Genomic DNA, 24,520 nt, shown 5'->3' on the forward strand with positions numbered 1-24,520 from the left:
ATAAACTACACGTCACTGCAGATCCTACACACCATTTATTTGACATGCTACATTTTATTTGGGGGGAGTTCGGCATTTTACCGTTCACATGACTGATATATTCCTGTATTTTCTTTCAGTTATATTTTCTATATGTTTTATTCCTTAGTTACTGAAAAAAGTTATATATTTTTGTATCTCGTTACTTTTGTAATACATTACCTTCAACACTGACTGCCACACATTTCAATCTTTCTCCCTGAATACGGGATATGCATCGTGAATAAAACACCAACACAAATACTGTACACCGCCATGCAGTGACAATGGCCTCAGTGTGGTTCCCCTCAGAGCACTTGATGCCCGATGCACACAGCACATTATGAGCGTATCAGGAGCGGCGGCACTGAGGTCTGGAGTGTCTACGGCCTTCAATTTAGTGGTAAGTGATGATGACACAAATGTTCTGTTTGTGTGCGCACAGAGCTTTAATATTAATATGGACTAAAACTTGCACTGTCACTTTTGTACCACGCATACTATGCTAGACACCTATAGTTTGTACTGCTGCATGCATTTTCATGGTATCACACACCCCCATTCATCTTTAGTGTCATTTTCTTTTTAATCCTGTGCTGTTTTTACCCATTAGTTCAGAAAAGATTCAATTTCCATTTGCCGCTATACCGTCTCCTCCAGCTAACAAGAGATCAAGTGTCCCCCGGCCTCCTGTGTCTCCTATGCATTTTAATGTCCAGCCATCCACCACACCCTATAGTCATTATTTTCTGCATATGGTTAATAAATTAATAAATAAACACAAAACTCACCATCTGTTCACCTCCAGCTGCTATACGTCAACAATAACCAGCTCTCTTCCACGAACGCTCGGGGACGCTTTGAACCGGAAATAGTCCGTGCAAAATTATCAGTTAGGATTTGATTAAAGCGCTAATTTATCTTCCATCTGGCCTTACTGTAAGCCCCTACTTTTTATTATCACTTGGACGACACTATCCAGATGTCCAGATGGAGTTGTTTGCCTCTGTTCGCCACTAGATGGAGACATTTTCATGACACAGGCAGCTCTCCTTGGTCCGTGCAATCATTCAATCAAGCGAGCGAGCATGCTGCGGCGCGCGCGCTCTCTCTCGGGTGCACAGGGCTTATAGTTGACCTTTTGTAGACACAGCACACTTCAAACCATTTTCGAGCCCTCTCAAGGTCCCAGTGTCATATGAGCGGCTGTGTACTCAGTCCGAGACAGGGCAAACTGGGAGCTGAGGAGTAAACACTCGAGGGTAATGGCCTTTGTGCCATTTCAGACCACAATTCGGGGGGGAGATAGAGGGTTTTATAGGGGAACTCCTGTCAAAGACATCTTTTTGAGGGTTTTGTTGTTGTTTTTGTCCATTATCCCACAAACTTACAATATGACTATAAGGCAATCACGCTAGGCCCTGGTTTTGCGGTACTGCAAAGCTGGATAACCTTCTAACTGATAGATCTCCGTGAAAACATGTCCTGCTCTGATAAGAGGCTCCTTGACCAATCAAAGGAGAGAATAATCCACTCTGTCACCCAAACACTGCAGTGCATGTAGGGAGTGAGGAGGAGTTAGCACCTGGAGCAGCGGCGAGTAGTCCGTTCATTTCAAAGAGCCGTTCAAAAGACTGGCTCTTTTTAATATAACATTTTAATAAAGTCACAATTTCAAAGACTCGATCGATAAAAGGTGCACTTTTTTATTAAAATTATCTAAAATCACAATGGGACTGATTGGTGCAAAAAGCTTTCACTTGTGTCGCTTGCTCCATTGTTGGGCTGATTCTTGCGTTCATTCAGGGGGGATTCTTTTCACTATTGAGATCCGGTTTGAACCGTTCACCTTAAAGCAGAACTAAGTAACTTTTGCCACTACTACTGCAGCTGTCGTGGCATGTTGCGTTTTTTTTTTTTACTCAAGAATTGTCCATGAGAGTAAATATTACACTGAGAAAAGACAAAGTGAGAGAGGAGAAATTGTACATTGTGCCACAATCCAATTATACAATGGAGATATTTTATCACTGGACTTACCTGTACCATCTCATAAACCTCAGATATGTGAGCCAAAAGTGAATTACTAGACAACTGAGAGCAGCGAGGGAGATGTTTTCCATCAGTGTGTATTGGGGGCTGCCGAGTCGGAGGCAGGAAAGTTGCAAGTGTAGTTTTCTGGCCAATGACACCAGGAGGAGATGAAAGACCCTCCAATCATCCCTTTAACACTTGTATTACCCCCAGAGGGATTACAAAAACGATTGATTATGGTAAAAAAGTTACTTAGTACTGCTTTGAAGACCCTTTCAAAAGAGCCGGTCATTCATGAACGTCACATCACTAGCGACGAGAGAAGTTTGGATTTTCATGGATTTTAAAAGTTGCGACATCGTGTTGTAACTTTTTCTCCACATTTGGCTGATGGAGAATGTAGACGATGACATAGACAAAGGCTTATTTCTCGTTCACCTAAGGCTTAAGTGTTGTTGATTGTGAACATTGTGAAAATACATTACATTATGGAGGCTTGGTTCAAGCTTGTGCTGTTGACGGCGCTGTATAATACATTTGTCATGAGTTTAGTGATAGATTTAGATATTCAGATGAACTGTGTCGTGATCGGCCGATTGGCGCTGACTCCTCCTGTTTCACAGGAACCAGTGCCACTTATCCACCAAAAGATCCATGTCAGGGTTTGTCAACCCGGGTTACAGGAACAAATCCAGGTTAAGTTCAACCAGCTTCGTAGCACAGCCCTCTGGTGGCAAAATGGAATGAAAATAAAACAGGGGGACTTGAATTTGCAACATTTTCTTGAAAGTGGATTGTGTCATCGTGAGCAGAGTGGAGCAGTTGGTGACATTTGTTCAAACCAATATGCTGATACTTTTGGGGTCATATTAGTCGATATCGATACTGTTCATTTCAAATGGGTGCATGTCAATCAATGTGCATTTACGACAGTGGCGAAGATGGTAGAGCGGGTCGTCTTATCATCGAAATGTCGGGGGTTCGAATCCCACCTCCTGAAAGTGCACACTGTTGTTGTGTCCTTGGGCAAGACACTTCACCCACATTGCCCCCAGTGTCTGCGTACATTGGTGTATGAATGAGAGTATGAATGGGTGAGTGGACCCTTGCTGTAAAGCGCTTTTTTTTTCAGATAGCGCTTTTCCACTTGCTGTAGGTGGAAAAGCGCTATATAAGTTGAGACCATTTACCATTTGTAAGACTGGTTATTTTATGGTACGTTGTAAACAAAGTATAAGATTAAAACTTTAAAGACAAACAAAATATGAACTTGCTGCTCCTGTCACCTGATGTGGATGAATCGGATTTCGGTTTTGCATTTTGAGTGCACGCTCGCCCCGGCTTGGCTGCGCCACATCTTAAGACCATACTTGCTTCAATGACATTAACATGCATTCCGCTGCTTCCTTACCATTTTCATTAGGCTCTAAAAGCCACACTCTTCTCCGCCCACACATCTTTTTTCTGCTTAAACAAAGACCAGTTCATTTCCTCCGCCAAGGACACGCACATGCATCCTGCCCGTCACCGACACATTCTTCTCGCACGAAACGCCTTAAAGAAAAGCCATGAGCGTCTCCACGACACTGTCTTGAATCAAAGCTGCACGACGGCGCATGACTATCGAGCCCCACGGACCAATCACGGAAGCAATTTTCTATGTAGATTGCTATCAGTGACACGGCAGCTCTCGAATTAAGGCACAGACGGCGTGTCACTTCAGATGGTGAAGATTCTTCACTGTCACTTATCAAAACAGCAACATCAAAAACACTTAATTGCCTGTGATTGCGCGAAAAAGAGAGAAAAAAAAGTACTTAACAGACGATGATTGTAATTACAATTTCTTAGCTTGAGGGAAATAAGATATTTTTGATAAGAAACAATTTGATTACTTCTTCAGTGAGATTAAGTGTCGGATAACAAATTAGCTTTTTTGTGATGGATCTAGCCTAAAATTGTTCAAACCTATTGTTCAAGGGGAATCTATCCTGCTCTGCATCTTATTCTTTTAAACCAAGTCACTTCATCTCCTCCTGGTTTTCCTCTAACTTTACTTTACTTTTACTGAAGTAATAAAATCAAGTACTTACTACTACTGATCACCAGTTAAAATGACTTACCACGCAACTTGTGCTTGAAACAGGGGCAAGTGTCAAAGTGATTAGCACTCTCGGCACGCAACAAGAAGGTTTCAGGTTTGAGTCTAAGTCAGTGTAGGGCAGGGGTAGGCAACATCAGGCCCATGAGCTGCCGGCCCAAGCCTCGCTCCTCTGGCCCCCAAAGGATTGTTTCTTTATTTTTGTATACTTTATTGTCACCGTAGGAAAATTTGTCCTCTGCATTTAACCCATCCTTCGATGCCGCTGGGGCAACCCGGGGACCTCCATGATGTGGAGCCAGGTCAGAATCACCTGGCTGGAGGATTCCCCTATTGCACATGTTTTTAGTGTTAGGGGAAACTGGAGTACCCAAAGAAACCTACGCAGACACAGAGAGAACATGCAAACTCCACACAGAAAGGCCCCGACCAAGTGGGAATTGAACCCGGATCTTCTAGCTGTGAAGCGGAGGCACTAACCTCTGCACTACGGGGCCACCCCTATGAAAACTACGACTGCACAGAACAAGGATCGAAACACTAAAATACTAAAATACATAAAATACTGTCAATTTCACCCCGTTTGGTCTTTGTGAAGAACAATATTACTGTTTGGGCAAACATGGGTAGGTTCGGCTCTCCATCTTTTAACTATAAAACTACAAAAATGATGAGCCCACGCCCTAGCTCTGGGGGGGGCAAAATGGGTACAATTCTTAAATAGACTGGCATTACCTCAATACATACAGTATAAAGAAAGCAGTAGTATGCATTATTTTTCTGTATGTCAATAAAAATATTGCTCTTGTACACCTTTTACCTATATCGTTTGAGGCTTAGCCATGTTTGCGGGCCAGATGTCAGGGCTACATGGGACACGTCTGACCCCAGGGCTTTGTTTTGCCCACATTTTGAGAAGGGCTTTCCTATGTGGAGTTTATTTGTCAGTCTGGGTACTTTGCTTTCCCTCATCAATCTAAAACTACGTAGGCTGATTCTCCAGCTGGGTGTTCCTGACCAAGATCTGAATGAATGAGACACTGCTCTGCTAAAGCCCGCTCGCCCTGACTGACTGCCACAGCTGCATTGAAGGATAGGTATCCTATGTCGTGTTTCACCTCTACTCCCTGCTCCCTCACCTCTCTCTTCACACACCTGCGTTCCTGTCCGACGCTACAAAGTACGCCACCTCTCCTCTTTCATCCCAGCCCACGACCATCAAGGAGCGCAAAAGTAAAAAAAATAGCATCTCTGACTTACAAGTGAATTAGGTGCAAGTAATTGTCTCCGAAAGAATCCTAGAGGCAGAGTGAGAATGAGAGAGAAGAGCTGTTGAGGGTGGAGACCAGAGGAGAAGGAGACGTGGGAGACTTTCTATCAGGCGGCGTTATTTGGAGAGAGCTTACCCTTGGAACACTTTCTCTCCAAACCAGTCTCCTTTTACCAGGCTGCGAACGTACACCGCTTCTCCACCCACTCGCTCGAACCTGGTCACGTCCGCCTGGGAAAGAAAGAAGAAGAAGAAGAAAAAAAAAATCAAAACACAAAAATGTTTAGATCAAAGAAAAAAAGTATTCATCATTCAGCCTCTCTTTGAGTCTCTTTCCAGTGAGGGCTTGATAAATACAAACAAAAATCCAAAATAGCTCTTTTTCATACAATACAGTCATTGCAGTTTGCAGAGGAATGTTCTTTTCTCTCTCTTTTTTTAATTCCTTCAGCCTTTTGTCCTTCAACAGGTGATTGTAGACGTGTTACCTTTTGAAGGCCCTTTGTTTGTTTGTTTTTTACGCATAAAGAATGAATGCAGTCAATGTAGAAGTAACTATGGTTCTAAAGCCATACACAGCTCTTTCTCTCTCTCTGTATTTCTTGCTCTCTCTCTCTCTCTCTCTCTATTTCTCTCTCTCTTTTTTTCTTGCTCTCTTTCTTTCTCTCTTTCTTTCTCTCTCTCTTTCTGTCTCTCTTTCTCTATTTATCTCTTTCTCTATCTCTCCTTTTCTGCCTTTGTTTTTCATTCTTTCTTTGTTTTTCTGTCTGTCTTTCTTTCTTTCAAATGCTGCGGTATCTTTTGGTATCATTGTCTCTTTCCTCGGCTCAATAAAAAGCTTGTTACGCTCATGGCAGAAGCCCACCCTGTCGTTCTGTGACTGGAGTAGGCACTGCTATATTCAGATGAGGTTTGAATCAGCCACCCTCTTGATCTCTCAATCTTTTATCTCGATGATAAAAAATACCAGTGGGTAAGGCCTCCCGGTAGAACCAGTCCATCACCTCAACAGATTGCTATGTACGTCTTAATAAAGGACCAATTTCCAAAAGCTCCCAGAGACATTGGGAAAGCATATGGCGTGACGAACAGTGCATCTCCGCCTATCCTCCACTGAACAGGTGTCTTACCCCTGAGTGCGGAGGCAGCCAGGCAGTAGTGCCCACTTCATTAGCCCTCTGACGTTTGAGTGATGGAAGTGTGTCTCTCCGATGGCTTGGCACGCTCGGTGCAAGTGTTCCAGAGCAAGTGATCATTGGAGAAGATTGCAGATCTCTTGAGTCGTCTCTGATTGTCCGTGAGACAAGTGGTTGGTGGGTTGACAAATCATTTTTTAGTGAAGTCAGCTTTTCCCAAGAAGTCACTGTTGTTTGATTGTTCTGGTTGTTGTTGGTTTTTGTATAGTTGGCCAAAGCATCAATGCACCGAGAGTTTTCCCAAGCCTGATTTGTGTTCACATGCTTTTGTAAGCAAAGAAAAACTCGTTTGTAACTTTTAGGACAGAGTTGCTTTCGACTTAGGTGGAGTGCTTCAGTGTTGTAGTCTGCTTGTGACACGCTCGACAGAGACCCTATAGCTGCAGCGAGAGGACCCCGTGTTCAAGATTCCAAAATATCAGACACTGCTTGATGTCTCTGGCAGCTCATCTTTGGTCATACGACAGTTCTATATTTAATCCCTGTCTCACTGTGAGACTTGTGACCTGTATTTCTGAGCTGCGACTTGAGATTTTCCCCACAACGAATGATCTTTCATCTCAGATGGCAACAATTGTGCAGTGTACGATAGGCAAACTAGCAGAAGTTTAGTTTTAGTAAATCTCTCACAATTACTATGTAACTCCAAAGGCAACAGTTCCTGAGTTATTTTCCCGAGTTGTGAGAGTGATCATGTGCAGTTTTAAACGGAAAAATGAAACGAAACGCCCTAATATTTATCATTTAAATCTTGACATTGAAGGTGTGTCCTGAAGCTAAACCAGAGGAGAACCACTGCACTAGACTGTAGGTATTTAAGTAAAAAATACCTGAGCAACTGTAACTTCGGACGAGATGCAAAATATTTAGAAATAAGAAGTTGTCAAAGATGTATTCTGAATAGCAATTCAATTTGCCTTGGAAACACTAAGTCCTTGGCTGTCTGCCAGTGGTTGGTATTGTGTTGCTATATTCAGAGACTTGTAGTGATAAAATACATGAAACCTCTCTGTATCTGAAGCTGAACAATGTATTAAATACATGTCCTTCAAAAAAGAGTTCTTCTTGTGTACAGTATTTGAACCACAATCTCTTACCAATGCTCTGACGTTGGCGGGTCACTTCTAAGTCACCTTCTTGTAATGGCCTTTTTCCAGGCAATTACATTTTTTAAGATGCAGACCAGAGATGTGCGATTTCTCATTGCCTTTATCTGTCACCTTATCGCTTTATTTAGATGGGGTGAACCACTACTTTCCCTTTTTTTTTTTTTTTTTTTTTACCTTCACAACCGGTCACAATTTGCATGAAGTTCTTTACCCGTTTTTTTTTATTTACCCTTTATTTTACAGGACACTTCAGAGTGAAAGGGGGCGAAGAGCGGGGAGTGACATCCAGAACGCTGTCGGAGCTGGGACCCGAACCCCAGGTTGAGAACTGCTGCACTAAACTACTGGCTGCACCTCATTGTAAGTGTCTGATATATATGTCTTTGATGTACCCCACACATCTACTGTATATTGCACCCATATTTATTATCTCTTTGTAATTGCATTCATCTATTTTAGCGCCATCTGCACTATATTGTGTATTGTGTGTGAAGGGCACCGAGCAGACAGGCGCTCATCCTCATCACTCCACGGGGATGGATGAATTGCTCTGTTTGATCCGTAAACCGTAGAGTCAATGGACTGAGTGAGCATGGCTTCGCTAGAGGGGTGCAAAAGAGTTTAAATGTATTGTCCATAGGAGGTATCAGCAATGGAACTCCTGATTTGATGACTTTTCCAGAGTACCTTTTCAACATTTCTTCCATGTTTTCTACACGAGCCAAGGCCGTGGGAACCCAGGGTGCTGAGGGCGCTACATCACCCCCCCTTGTGGATCGTTTACGCACTACAGGCACCAATAAATCAAATGGAAATAAGCACAGAAATAGCGTTTTTAGTGGGCAATCTTGCCTCTCAGCCCCCCCCTGTCAAAATCAAAATCAAAATCTTCTCCCAGCTCTGACACCAGCAAGCCCAGTCCTCCCTGTATGTCCAGCATATCAGGGGGCGCAGGTGCTCCGTCCACCGGTGCTTATTGTGCGGACGTCAGGTGGTGTCAGTGACATGGTTAAAGAAAGCTCCGCTCTGTTGTTTGCTGTCTGGTGCCAGAACAGGGGAATGTCCTCGAGAACAAAGTGCGCTGTCGGTGAAATGCGCACAAAGCCCCGGCGCGTGAAAACAGCTGTGCCAAAGCTCCAAAGGTCAGATGGATATTTGTGGGTGCAAGTCTCCCTTGGGGGAAACTTACGTCTGTCGTCAATTTTTAAGTTCCTTAATACACAGACTATGAGGCAGTGCTCAAACATGAGTGAGGATTGGCTTGGAATGGTTTCTAATGAAGCTAGAAGGTCTTTGGTTTGATTTTCAAATGTTTCTTTGCGCTGTTTTCCAGACATCTCCCAGTGTCTTTCCTGCATCGGCAAATTCTCCAGCAAGTTGGTACTCTAACACGTTAGAGGCTCAAAAGTGAACAGAGGCTCGACAGTACACTCCTGACATGTGCCCACAGAGACTTTGATGGATGGGTAAAATGCACAGGACAAATATTCCGATGGGGGCAATAAAGCCATTTTTCTTTCAGCATCTCAATAAACTCAAAGTCACACTGGCTGACATTCTGTGCCAAGAATTAATCTGACAAACTCTTAATTCTCTCCTTCTGACTTTGATACTGACTTTGTCCAGATATTTCACAACATCCGAACGCAATTGGCCTTGTGAGTTCCAGTGCAGTCAGTTTGAATACACATTACTGTACCTCTGAGATGATGTTGAATCGGGCCCTTTCACATGTGTTCCACTCATTCCCAGGTTGCACTAAGCATTTCATATTGGCAGCAACCCCACGATCAGCAGTAATGGAGTGAAAAACACTGCACCTGGATACGTTTGAACCCATTTTCCCAGCGCTTTTCACGTCCATTACGGTGGTGGGTGTACACAAGAGCGTCGGAAAAAGCCAGGTCGGCGCATCATGGTTTGAAATTCGAGAGCAAGAATGGAAAATAAGGTTGCAAGATCAATCGGAACTGAATCCAAATGACAAATTAGCCAAAAAGATGCATTTTTTTTTGGCAATGTAATATCCACGACAAACTAGAAATTCTCGTCTCCGTGGGCTCTTAGGATATTAGTTTGGGAGATCATATTCTGGTCGTCTCTCAGTGGGAAGAATTACTCTGAAATTAGATATAAACAAAACAAGTCGGCAAAGAAATTACTCCCCCAACCGTTTGGCACTCACATTGTTTAAAAAAAAAAAATCAACCCAGACCTAAAATACATTAGATTTGACTTCTCAGCGGTGCAAGCAATCATTGACCAATTGTTCTTGACATTTTAATTGTGAGTCTTGAAAACTGAGCTGCAAAACAAAGAATATTAATCCCATTGAGCCCACGAGAGAGCTAATTGCTTGGAGGAATCTTTTTTGGAAAACAAACTAGAACAATGATGATCGATTATTAATATGCAAAGTATCAGGTGGCCATATTGAAACTTAAAAACGTTAGCGTGAGACCGGGTGCGCCCTCTGCAGACAGTAAGGGGGAATGACGGGTTTTAAAACAATGAAAACAAGCGTTCACTTTCAGCTCACGACACTCACGCTGTCACTGTGGCTACACACTTAATGAATTCGGTGATGGATTATGGGCTTTTAAAAATGTGCGGGACATGGCACAGCCTCCCCACTCTTCAACCCCTTTCACCCTGCGCTTTCCTTTCTAATAAAGCGTACGGGCCAACAGTTTTGTGTGCGTCAATGATGTAACAAAATCCAGACAGTTTAAAAAAAAGTCGATTTCTGCGTGTCTTTTTATCTGTTTTATATCAATACACCTGCAAAAGCATGTTTTTGGAGGGAGGGGAAACAGTGCAGCGCCTCCTGGGTTTGTTCCTGTTTCAGAGCGTGGTGTCCTGCACTAGTCAGCTCCTCCACCTTCTCCTTCTTCTTCCTCCTCCGCAGCTCCCTCTGCTCCACAACAGTATTTCATCATCTTCTCCTCATCTGTCTCTTATTTTGTTCCCTGATGCGCCTCCACGGTGCCGCAGGTGTGTGTGTGGGGGGGAGGTGGGCTGGGGGGGGGCTCTTGGTCAGCGTAGTATTTACTCTCACGGGCAATTAATACGTTAAAAAGTCACAACTTGCTACGACACCTGTAGTTGCGCTTAAGGCCTCTGGGGGCAAGAGTTGCTTAGAAGTAGCCTTCATGGCTAGTATGGACTGGAAATCCAATGGACCTCACAAAAACACAGCAAAGATGTACAAAAGTATCCAGTAAAACAATGTGAAACACAGAAACTACAAAAGACGGCGCTGTACCAATAGAGAGGGAGGTGGCTGCTTGTTTACGCGTCGCCATGACCGCACTATACAGTAAGGCATAATACCCGCTCTTCAACAACCTAATTTTGACCCTGGCTACTTTACCACCATGTTTGAAAAAGAACAGCTCGACCTCGGCATGTAAAAGCTTCATACCTTCAAACAACACTCTTTGAAAACACCTCAAACATTGACCTTACTGTTTTTCTTTTTCCTTTTTACTGCTTATTTTCTGACACAGTGTTTTATCGTTGCGCTGCTCCTCGGCTGTTTATTGTGTTCGCCGTTCTCCGCTTTGTCTCGTTAAAATGCTCGCAGCGCTTGAGCTCCTCGCACCAGTTTTTTTTTTACCCCCGATATACTTTCGAAATGCAAATGGCGATCACGGTGAATTGACTGGAACACAGGAGGGCTCTCGCTGAAGACATGCAGGCATCATGACCTGGAAACACGGTACACGACGATACAAGGACAGAGAAAACTGTGTGTGTGTGTGTCCTTGTCACAATGGCAGGTGACATGAAAGATGCTTGATTCCCCTGTGCCTCGCCCAGAATACTGATGACAAGACATCAGCCTAAACAAGCCGTCTCCTTTAGAAGCGACATGATTGTTTGGTCGCACTTTACAGCAGGGATGATAATAGGATGGAAATTACACACTCCCCAAAAGTGCAGTAACTTTGTAATTACATGGAAACAGGACACCTCATTTATTTAATGGTAAAGATGACCGTGACCCAGCAAAGAAACACTATGAAAGTATTTTCTTGAAAACAAAAGGCATTAAATCTATTACTATGTTTTTTTTATGGTAATGTATGGCTGCGATGTTGAAGTACACTTGCGGAAACAATTTGCCTTTTCATACACACACAGATTTGATCTTCCACTTTCATTGCAAATTGCAAAACTTTTGCAACCTTTGAAAATGTCACGCTTGCATCAACAGTTTTCTGAACGTCGAGTCACTTCTTTGCTTTCCTCCAAAGTTTGTGCCGCATTCTTTACGTTTAACAAGACGCAGTGGCAGTCGGTGAAGACGTTTGCTCACTAAGGCCGCGTTTACGCTTGGTTCCACTGGTTGCAAATCCCGTTAGTGCTCGTAAAAAATGGATTACTTACCGATGTGAAAAGGGATCATTTCAGGCGTGTGTTGTTTTTTCCCTGGTATCACGTTATTTCAAGATAATGTTCAAGCCAAATTTGTTGGGAGTTTATTTCTGACCATGAGACTAAGATCTACCAAAGTTTACGGTTTGACTGAGGATCAGGCCATGCAGATGCAACTCTGTCTCCCACCTCTGCTTGGACGCAAAAAAAAAAAAAAAAAAAGCCAAACCAGGATATACAGCTCCCATTAAACCCCAATATACTGTATATGATGATTTGGGATCATGACATGTCGTGATCCGTATTTCATGATAAATTGGTTTCATGTAAAAACGTGATAATTTCATATCATAAAGTAATGTGATCAGTATCTTAGAGATGCACCGATCCAGCTTTTTTGCTTCTGATACTGATAACCCTAACCCCCTATACCGGGCATTTATCAGATATCTGCCAATATCGGATTTTAACCGACTTAAACGACTTTCTTAAAAGTGGCTTTCTCTGAGTGAAAAAGTGAATGGTCCTTTTATCTCCAGTGTGAGATCAATGAAGTCTTATCTTTTCTCATTATGATCAATTATCAATTATATCTATTACTAAGCTAATGGAAAACAGCACTGGATTTTTGACACCATCCTTGAGACAGGCTTTTCATATTGATATGAAGTGCATTATAAATAAAGCTGGATTGAATTGGACTTGGCCACTCCAGCAGTGGCTGATTTTATTTTATCAGGCCACTTTTGCTATTTCTATCTTAGTTTCTGACCCAACCTTGATGATTTGCCGTTAGCATTAGCATGCTCCAGCTAGCTTTTGCTGTAGTTCGCCGCAGCATTTTGCGTGGCGATCAAAACTATGTTTGCCGAGGTTAAAACTCAGCGTTTGGATTCTCCAGGTTATTATCTTCAAAATGACACACAGCACACCCATATTCACTTAGATTTAGTTGGTGAAAGTTGTGTTTTTAAAGCGGTGAGAGCCAAAACTGGTATCGGTTCAGTATTGGATATTTGTAGCCGATACCCGATATCGTATTTTTACCAGTATCGGATCGGTGCATCCCTAGTCTTGTACAAACATGAAATTATCTTGAAATAATGTGATACCAGCGAAAAAATAGCACATTCACAAATGAAGCGTGTATGTTCCGTGATTACTAACATGCTAACAGCTGTCACATAAATGTCCAGAGAGTGTCTGGAAATGCAGCTGTGCTAAACCTTACTCTTTATAACTTTGAGAGTCCACTTCCGTATTTCCATCCAACGTTCATACACTGATGAGTACTGTTACTGCGCGCTGAAGTATTTTAAAGTCATCAGCATTAACAACAGAGCGATGACTGATGCGGGTTAACAGGTAGACTGAGTCATAGGTTGCCGGGTTTGATTTCCATTGACGTCAGTGCAAGCGATTGTGTCCTTAGGCAAGACACTTCACCCACCTTGCCTGTATATTTCATGTATGGTCGTTGGCATCCAATTTTTGCCGTGTGCTTATCGATACAAAGAACTACATGTTCTGAGCCGGTCTGAGGGAAAGATATTGGATAGTTCTCAGCAGGCCTGTGTAGATATGGTCTTTCATTCTGGTTTATCTCGGTGGCAGTCTCACCTTTCCTTTGGTGAAGATGAAGAAGGTGTCTCCTCTGGCGCCTTGCCGGATGATGTACTCCCCCTCTTCATAAGTCGTCTGTTTACGACAAAGAAAAGAGCACGGAAAAGGTTATTCGTGCACAACCCTCGCGCTTGCTTCAGTCAATTACACATTTCCGCTACAAACATTTTAGTGCCGCAAATGTGAAGAAAAAATGTACCTATTAAATCGGTCTGCATTGCATTATGTACACTTTTCTATAGTCTATATATCTTTGAAATAAATACATCTTCATTTTTGTCTTTGCCAAAGGGACCTTGGATGTGAGTAATCCGAGGAACCTGTTGAATAAATTCATTTCACACATTCAATCTGAAAGCGCTACTGTACTTCTGTTGAATAATGTTTTGTATAATCCTATTTGGGGCTTGGGCGCCTATACGACACGGTTCTCACACTGCACATAGTATGGGCCTGATGTGACTTCTATTGACTGTTATTGAAGGTGACGTTATGCAATGTGGAAAGAGTCTTATTCACAACAGACAGTGAAAAGCAGCAGGTGGGTATTTTTTTCTAACTTTGAATATTATATATGCATTTCAGGGACAAATATATATTTTCTTTAAAAAGAGACTCAAACATTTTTCAATATCTCTTCAGAAAAAGTAGAAATGAATTTTTGTTGTGGTGTGCGAAAGGCTGACACAATAGTTGTTCACGACTAGCCTGGCTCGCCAACGGCCTTTTCGTCTTCTATACAAAGAGTTTTTTTGATTGACCAACCAAAAAAAAGGGACTAAGAAGACTGAGAAACACTAAATGCAGTTAATCAGATGTAAGACATTCTCAAGTTGGTTCTGATGGATAGTCATTTCAGAGGAAATGTTTCTCATTTGAAGGGCACGCTACACAAAAAAAGCTGTGATTGATCCTTTCTAAGATCTGACTTTGAGAATGATTTGCTGTGGGAGGGTTTCCAAATGCTTCTGCTTTCAAAAGGAAACATGGAGTGAGTGATCACTCTTGTCAGGCGAGTGTCTTGTTTTCAGGTAAACAGATTAGATGGATTATCATTCCATGTTATGATTTTCTTTATGATTTTAAATGTGTTGTTGCCAGTAACACAATACCCAACATGTGTATTTATCTGACATGTGCATCTAAAAATTCTGCTTAAGATACAAAACACACGACTGTATTTCCGCTTGCTTCAAGAGCAAGGCTGGCTCTCTATATTCGCGAGGCTTGTTCCACAGAAGGTTGCTTTGACATTTGCCAGGTCAGTATCTATTATCACTGCGCCTGAGCCGGGAAGTGAGGATATTGTACTTTTAAAGTCGGTCTGAGTCAACTGCACATGATTGACGTTGGTGGTGCGTCACTCTTTAAGCCACTGGTCGTGATGTTTCTTTATTGACACGGTCTGAACAATCTATCTATCTATCTATCTATCTATCTATCTATCTATCTATCTATCTATCTATCTATCTATCTATCTATCTATCTATCTATCTATCTATCTATCTATCTATCTATCTATCTATCTATCTATCTATCTATCTATCTATCTATCTATCTATCTATCTATCCATCTATCTATCTATCTATCTATCCATCTATCCATCCATCCATCCATCCATCCATCCATCCATCCATCTACAGTGCTGTGCAGGATACAGTTATTGAGAAGTATAAAGCTGGGTTAGGTTATAAAAAGATTTACAAAGCTTTGAACATCTCTGAAAGTACAGTTAAATACACCATCCAGGAATGGAAAGAGATGGAGGCTTCTGCCAAACTGTGAGACTTCTGAGACTTCTTATGGGTTAGGGTTAGGGTTAAATGTCTTGTTCTTGCCAGATTTGTGCAGTATTCGACTAATAGTTGTTCTGTGGATAGTTTCCCCCACCTGAGCTGTAGCTCTCTGCAGTTCATCCAGGGTCATCATAGGGCATAGCGGCATTTCTTGTGGTGACTTTTACACCCCGCTTGTACTCTATTTTTTCTCTCTTTGCCATCTCGCTCGCTTGCTCATTCTATTTGCGGCCATAAAAAGACTGCATTAAAGGCGCGTTGTACAGCAGCTGTATTCAAAAACCCGGCACTCACCTCCTCAAGGATGTCCACCATTTTGCACAGGATGTCTTCTTGCAGATCGTGGAAGGTAGGCACACTGCGGGAAAAAGAAAAGAAAAAAGGAAATAACACACTGTTAGCTGCGCATTTTTCTCATGTATGATTTATACCGTAGCGGCCTAGAAGACACTGGAGAAAGCATTGGGACATCATAATGTATGTCTATGCACAAGGCAGATCAATAATAGATAGGAGATCAGGAGCTCAGCACTCCCATAGGGATAAATCAATATAAGCTTAACGCATCGATGATCATTTGAAGAAAAATAATGGAGGAAGATTGACAGCAAAATGTGTTCTCTATGAGTTTAAAGCTGCACTATGCAACTTTTTATGTGACAAAACGTTGATATTTGTCTGTATTTGACCTTGTAGTGACCCAGCGGCTGTATGAGTGGTCAGCATGGCGCCTTTGCTTTCCATCACAGTGGTCTCTAGGACGCTCCAGAATCAATTGTTTGGAAGGTTTTCACTGCTGACGGAGCCTCTCACCAGAAAACCTACAAAACAATTGATCCTGGAGCGTTGCAGAGACCACCATAATGAAAAGTAAAGGTGCCATGCTGACCACTCATGCAGCTGCTGGGTCACTACAAGGTCAAATACGCACAAATATCAACTTTTTTTGCATAAAAAGTTACATAATGCGGCTTTAAGGTAGGTTATGGTATACTTTTTTTTTATTATGGTAATCCCCATAGTTTGTTCTGATGGGCATGATTGATGGATAAACTATATGTATATAGAGGATTTACAACAATAAACATAACATGTAGCATTAACAGAGAGGAAGAAAGGCCACCAAAAACAATTAAAGAACACACAAAAGAAGGTTAATGGGAAATATAATAAGACGAAATATAATTAAACAAAAATTATATGCTTAAAGGTGCATTATGCTACTTTTTATGCAGAATTTTATATGTTTATTTTACCTTCTAGTGACCCAATGGCTATGAGTGGTCAGCATGGCGCCTTTACTTTCCATTACAGTGGTCTATACAACTCTCCAGGATCAATTGTTTTGTTTGTTTTTCTGGTGAGAGGGTCCCGTCAGCAGTGAATACCTTCCAAACAATTTATCCTGGAGCGTTGTAGAGTCCACTGTGATGGAAAGTAAAGACACCATGCTGACCACACATACAGCCGCTGGGTCACTACAAGGTCAAACATCCACAAATATGAACTTTTTTTCTCACATAAAACGTTGCATAGTGCAGCTTTAAAAGTATAATTCAAGTTGTATATTTGGCTTTTCAAGTGCAAATCTATAGAGAAATCTAAATATGTGTTTGTGTGTGACTACTATTAACTACTATTAACATATATATCAGACTTAAACGTAATGTTGCGTAAATTTTATGCAAGCTTTTAAAAAAAATGTCCCTAGTTTTGTAAGTTAACGTGCGTAACCAAATCCACAAAAGAATGCAAGCTTTGCTGCCGTCTCTGAAACAATGCACGGATCACTTAGTTGTTGCTCCTCCTGAGAGACAAAACCCGAAACAGATTTCCCCTCAATAGGTATCGCAAGGTTTAACAACAGGCGGATAAACCATTCCCCCAAAAAAATAAATGCACGGTCTCTTCTGTGTATCAGGACAAACATGGCGGCTTATACCCGAGTACACAGACATGAATAACACACAAAAAAAAAAAAACACTAACCCAAATCAATGCCTCAATCTTGTACTCAGAGCAATATTAAACCCTAGCCTGTATCAAGCGCTACTACTTGATCCAAATGGAGGGGCCCGCGCTGCGCTCTCCCATACGGCTATCAGATGAGCCGCCTGTGGTGTTTGTTCCGTTTGGCGCCCGGGTTGAATTAACACTCTTATCAAGCCTACTAAATAAAAACTAGCCCAATGTTTATCAAGCTGCCAAGAGCACGAGCGGCGCTGGCGAACAAAGCCCTTATCAAATTGTATCATCTTTCTCTCTCTCCCCTCCCCTTCGCGCTTCTACTCATTTTCTACGCCTTATTTCTGTAATCGCGCCATCTCGTCAAATTGTACCCTTGACCAGTGACCACTTTACTTCACCGCTAAGCCCCATAAAAATGCTCCGGATCAAAAGCGGTGACCGTTTTTTGGGGTTTTTTTTTTTGACATGCGCGAGACGTGCCCTTTGTGATAATGTTCCAATCCAGCAGCTATTGTGTTCTCGGGGCGTAATTAGTTTTACAAGGCCAGTGTGGGACTTAAGACCATTGTGTTAAGCCTTACTTGGAGCATTATTGTCGTAGGGGGGTATATGGCAAGTCAAGTTGTCACTGATGACAGCGAGAATGAAAAAAGCGCTCCAAAATGCTACACTCTTGTAATGACGTCGTTCCCTTGTCAAAAAACATACCTGGAGAGTTTTGTTGTTGTTTTTTTGCTTCCTTTATACAGTTTTGAATAATCCGGTTTTCTCTGGTTGTTTCTTCTTCTACTCTAATCTGTATTTCCTGAATTTTGCCGTGTATTAGACAGAACCTTGAAGTGTCCTCCACATTTTTCTAAGCCCATAAATCATCTCTAATCCCATTCTGAGCAGTCCCGCTCTCATAAAGCGTTTATCTGGGCACCATTGATTTGTTAGCATGCCATTGGCGGAAATCGGTGGCTTGTATTTTGTTTTCATCATAGGTATTTCCCCTTGATGCCAGCAGGGGTCAATCCAAGCAACATACACAATTATAAAAAATGAAATACCAATGACGCGGTGGGGCTGAAGCTACTAGGTAGCACGGTAGCGCTGGGTTCGATTCCCATCTGTGTGGAGTTTGCATGTTCTCCCTGTGTCTGCGTATACTAAAAACATGTACAATAGGCCAGGATGAATGATTTCTTCTTCTTCTTCTTCTTCTTCTTCTTCTTCTTCTTCTTCTTCTTCTTCTTCTTCTTCGATAAAGCTAGAAATACTCTATGAGTCTCCAACTATTAGCCGTGGACATGCTTTGTTGTGGAGGCATTTTGAGCACTAAAACAGTCAGAAGTGACATCCTAGGTCTTGTGCCAGGATGTAGAGCACTCAAAAACTTCAAACTTCAAATCAAAAACACAACTCCATATATGTATGATGAAAGGGGATAGATGCAAGTTAACCGTTTTCACTCACTACTACCACCTCAGGTCATATGTGTAACTGCACCTTTTACATCAAGCTCGTCCATGATGGCAATTCAGACCCAAAGTAACAACTTTTTGAGTGTTTTTGGAGGAAAGTATTGTGTCCAATCATAAGCCTTTTTTCGTGGTCTTTTCAAACTATCTTCGGATGCTTCAGGGTTGCTAACCTGCGCAGGGAAGACAGTTTGGTCATGGACAGGGTCATAACAAGTTTGGTGAAAGTGTCTGGAGTCTAAAACTAAATGATGACATCAACTGATAAATGTTATTGGATAGAATAGCGCTGGGTGAAAGGGTGAGAGAGCAGGCTTTTTTTCTTTTTGGTTTGGTCAGGGAGTGTGAGTGGACTGTGGTAAGTTTTGTGATGAGGATATAACATTGTCTTTCTTTTCATTCTTCCTTTACTTTTATAGTGACATTGTGAAGAAAAAGAAAGAAGTTGACTGTACCCTTGCTTTGAGGATTAAACATTTATAAATCACACCAGCGCAATATAAACTCAACATGTAGATCTAATAAATATTTACATATCTGCTGGAGGGTTATGCAACAGCCGCGAAAGGGCATTCACCCAGGCACAGACCAGAGAGACTTTCGAGAGGTCTATTTTTAGCTTGTTTTATCTTTCAAGCAGTCATACAAGAATGGAGGGGAACAAAAAATAATAAAAATTGGAAATTGTATCATCTGCATCAGGAGTGTGCTTGAATGAAATGAGCGCAATTTCAGTGTGGCCGCTCGGGTTGAGGTTGGAAATATAATGGATTGTTTTGTCGACATTTTGACCTGAATTTCATTTGGTGTGAACGCAGCAGCCGACCTCTGGTGAATTTGATCTATAGGGGCTCAGTGTGGTGGGAGATTTACAGTGAGGAATTGTCCGCGATTTGTAAGAGGAAGAAATGTAGCAGTAAATATGAAACTACAAGACGTATTATAAAGAGGCGTAAAACATAAGACAATTCCTTTTTTCTTGAATTATTACTGCGACTACTACGTCCACTCTCCTCTTCCCTGCTGCAGCGCTTTCATAATAAACCAGTATTTTCCTCTCTATGTGGTTATTGGCAACATGTACTGTACCGTACATTTCATTGCGCCATTTAGAAGGAACATGTTGTCTATTTCCAGACAGGCTTTCAACATGTTTTCCCGCGCACAGGGGTCATTCCGCTTCAAGCTCACACAGGAAGTTTTCATGGCCGGAGTGTGAATGGCCAAACAGATACTCGGCTGTTTGAGCTGTGCTTTGACTTTTCTTCCAAATGACAAATATGTTAAGGTTAAGACATACACTGCGTTCCAAATTATTATGCAAATGACATTTTTCTAAGATTTTCTAAATTGTCAACTCAAATGAGAGTCAGCATAATTTTCAAGTCTTTAGCTGGTAGAGGATAATTTAAATGTGGTGGAACAAATTTCCTAGTGATAACAGTATTTTTTTCAAAAATAAATATAGTAAAACCCTCAAAATCTACTGTTCCAAATTATTATGCAACTCATTGTTTCAGTACAGTTTAAAGCTTGTAATTAACTGAAAATGGTCATGTGTTGAATTTGTAGCATTAGGAGGTCATATTTACTGAAATCAAAAGCTATTTCAATCAAAAAAATATTAACAGGTCAAGTTATATTTCACCATAGGAGCCCTTGTGTGATAGCAGCTTCAAAATTCTTAAATCCATTAAACTTGTGAGTTTTTGTAGAGTTTCTGCTTGGATTTCTGCTTGGATTTTCTGCAGGATGTCAGAATAGCCTCCCAGAGCTGCCGTTTGGATGAAAACTGCCTGCCACCCTCATAGACGTTTTTTTTGTTGAGGCTCCAAAGGTTCTCAATAGGGCTGAGGTCAGGGGAGGAGGGGGTCCACATCATGAGTTTCTCTCCTTTTATGCCCATAGTAGCCAGTGATGCAGAGGTATTCTTTACAGTATGACATGGTGCGTTGTCATGCATGAAGAGGATTTTGTTAGGGAAAGCACGGCTCTTCTTTTTGTAGCATAGAAGACAGTGGTCAGTCAGAAACTCCACATATTTTTCAAAGGTCATTTTCACACCTTCAGGGAGCCTAAAAGGGCCTAATGGGGCCGACCAGCTCTCTCACCATGATTCTGGCCCAAAACATGACTCCGCCACCTCTTTACTGACGTCACAGCCTTGTTGGGACATTGTGGCCATTCACCAGCCATCCACTACTCCATTGATTTGACCATCCAGGGCTACACGGCGCTCATCAGTGAACAAGACTGTTGAGTCCTCATGTATTTCTGAGCCATTGCAGCCGTTTCTGTTCATCAGCTTCAATTAACAGTTTAGGGGAGGCCCGGATAGAAGGTTTATGCACAACTGCAGCCTCTGGAGGGTCCCACACCTTGATGTTTGGGAGACTCCAGAGGCACCAGCAGCTTCAAATACCTGTATGCTGCTTTGTAGCATCTGTTCTCTTAATCTGATGTGTTTGTCTGGCAGAAACCGTCCATATTGTGCCATTATCTGCACAAACCAGAGTGTGCTCTGAATCATCCACAAATCTCTTATCAGTATGATGATTACGCTTAATCTTTCATGAAGTATCGAAGGTTTTCATACCTAGACCAAGGCATTCAACTATTTCACGCTTTTCATTAGCAGAAAGACCCTTTTTCTTTCCCATATTGCTTGAAAATGATGATCTGCATAATAAAGTGGAACACCCTTTTTCAGTAGTTTTTCCCTTAACTGGGCTTAACCTGAAAACGAATCATCCCAGGTCTCTGAGATTAATGTCAGTGATTCATAGAGCCCCAAGACACGATACCATCCATGAGTTTCATTATTATTGTTTTTTTTTTTTACCTTTTTGACACAAAAATCCAATTAGCATAATAATTTGGAACGCAGTGTACAGGGTTCAGGCATCAGTATAACCAAGTATCGTTAAAGCTGCATTATACAACTTTTTATGTGGAAAAACAAAGTTGATATTTGTGTGTATTTGTCCTTGTAGCAACCCAGTGGCCAGCATGGTACCTTTACTTTCCATCACAGTGGTCTCTGCAACGGTCCAGGTTCAATTGTTTAGGTTAGGTTAGGTTAGGTTAGGTTAATTTATTTGTACCCGTGGGTAAATTCGTCTTGCAGTTCTGAGAACTAGTCAACACATTAAATCACATTATACAAAGATAAAACGTCACACATATTTAAATATAAAACTTGTAAGTGCTCCAGGATGTGCCTTTGGTACAGAAACAACTGAAGTTCAAGCCACTTGGCAGTAACAAAGATAAAAAAGCCGTGTCAGGGACAATCTGATCCCGACTTGTTCATAAAGGAAAGGGCAGCGGGAACAAAAGCTTTTCTTAAAACGGTTTGTGTGGCTTATTGGCATTAAAAACCGACGCCCAGACGGAAGCAATCGAAATTCTGAATGCAAAGGATGCTCAGTGTCTTTTACAATGCTTCGTGCCATCCTCTCTAACTGTCTATCATGCAAAAAGTCCAAACTGGTCTGAGGCTGGCCAATGACTTTACTTGACCACTTGACCAGCTGATTCAAGGCGTTTTTGTCTCTAACAGAAGAGCTCCCGTACCAGGCGACCAGGCAAAAAGCTAGGGTCGCTTTGATGAATGCCTGATGGAAGGTTTTCTCTGCTGTTGGACCCTCTCACTGGAAAACCTACAAAACAAGTGCTCCTGGAGTGTGGTAGAGACCACTGTGATGGAAAGTAAAGGTGCCATGATGACCACTCACACAGCTGCTGGGTCACTACAAGGTCAAATACTTTTTGTTCCCGCATGAAAAGTTGCAAAATTCATCTTTAAAGTACCGACATTGAACAAAATGTAACGGTACCCAGCCCTATTCTACACTCAAGCTGTGTTTATCGATTTGCTATCATGCTTTTGGCTAAAAGTGGGGGCTTAGACATAAATTCTCCTTTCCATACACAGAAATAATTTGTAAGGCATACAATATCAGTGCCCCAAAGAAGTTACGCATATGTTAATTTGCATTGTAATCCCAGTGACTGCAAAGCCCTGCCTACATCGCCCGCGTACAATGGATTACGATTGTGCCGCTTGCATGTGTGTATGAATGGGGGTATTGAGTTCCCAGTCGAGGTGGAAAAGCACTATATGAATGTGTTTATTTCTGACAATGCACTATTTGTTCGAAAATAGCAGCGCTGCGTCGGGTGGAGAGGAGGATGCAGAGGTCAGAACGGATCAGTGTTCACATCCTGTCCCAAAGTCTCAAACTTGGAGGCCCACAGTGGTTTGTTTTCACTGTAAACCTCATCGCGATTTCAGAGGAAGTGTACAACGAGCAAACTCTGCCTGGAAAAAAAAAAAGACATTCAATCTAGTCAGTTCGGACAAATAAAAGATGGATCAATGGACTTTTAAAACATCTAAATTCAATGCAAGTTATATATTACTTGATAGTTCACCGAATTAAAACTGGCAATCTCTCACGCCGTTTTTTTTTTAATTTACAGTGCAGCACAGATGTGATGCAAACTTTCCTTTGACTTTCTCGACACTTTTCATTTCCCTGTGTGTGCGTGTGTGTACGTGTGTGTGTACACGTGTGTGTGTGTGTGTGTGTGGGCCCGTTTGCTTTGAAGACGGGGACATGCGACGGAGTTGTGACAGCTCAATGCATCCATCTGCCTTCAAACGGCTCGCTCAGATAGCGACAGATTCTCGTCATGATCCCGCTGATTCACGGAGCTTTGTGCGAGAGGAAGTCGGCGCCTCATTCTGCCGCCATGAAATATATTGTGAGGAATTCAACACGTAATGGAGACCAGAGAGGGGTGATGGAAGGAGTGTGGCATTTAGCAAACGGTGAGATGCATCTTTATGACCGCTCACTGGTTTGACTTTTGATGTGAGTGCTGTGCGGAACAGCAAAGGATGTCTTTTAAGTCGGAAAACTTTGTATATTTTTGCTCAGTCTTCCTAACAAAGGTCTAAAGAACAAATATATCTCAGGGCTGAAGTTTATTCACAGATCGTCAATGATGTTTAGGTCAGGAGACTGTGAAGGCCATGGGAAAACCTACAGCTCCATTGTAGCTTTTTACAATCATTACCCATTTGCAGAAACCATCTAATTTCTAACTTTCACAGATGGTGTTACATTTTCCTTCTGAATTTGTTGGAATTTAACTGAATAAAGTCTTTATTCTCCGCATGGAATGTTCTCTGTGCTGCTGGGTGCAACCTAAGGGAAGTATTTTACGAAGAGACACGAAGACGGTATGTGCTTTGGCAAGACTTAAAACCCTTCTAGCACATACGTAACTTTAGAATCTGTTCATTTCAAGGAACTATTGAAACGGCTATTTATAATCCTTTCAAATATGCAAATGAAATGGCCACCCTTAAAGGAACAGGCCACCATTTTTCCATACTGAGATATGTTCTTACCTGAGCTTAGACGAGTTGATACGTACCTGTCTGGTCTTTGTGCCCGTGGAAGAGCGTTGTAGCTTCCAACTTCCCCCCGTTTGGAGCTATAGGAATATGCTGGGAGAGGCCAAATGCTAACTTGGTCATTTTGCGTGAC

General features: G+C 41.9%; 1 protein-coding gene across 2 annotated transcripts in view; it reads right to left on the reverse strand.

Moving 5' to 3' along the window:
- The window catches only part of LOC306965466 (cGMP-dependent protein kinase 1-like), a 189,361-nt gene that overhangs the window by 31,220 nt on the left and 133,621 nt on the right, over positions 1-24,520 (reverse strand). For both annotated transcript variants that reach the window (XM_079559918.1, XM_079559917.1), the window contains exons 5-7: positions 15,823-15,886; positions 13,729-13,806; positions 5,560-5,654 (exon numbers count right to left, since the gene is read on the reverse strand). In XM_079559918.1, coding sequence (XP_079416044.1) covers positions 5,560-5,654; positions 13,729-13,806; positions 15,823-15,886 — 237 coding nt within the window. The remainder of the gene's footprint in view (positions 1-5,559; positions 5,655-13,728; positions 13,807-15,822; positions 15,887-24,520) is intronic.

Source organism: Gobius niger (genome assembly GCF_951799975.1).
Source record: "Gobius niger genome assembly, chromosome: 7".
In the NCBI taxonomy this organism is placed as follows: domain Eukaryota; kingdom Metazoa; phylum Chordata; class Actinopteri; order Gobiiformes; family Gobiidae; genus Gobius; species Gobius niger.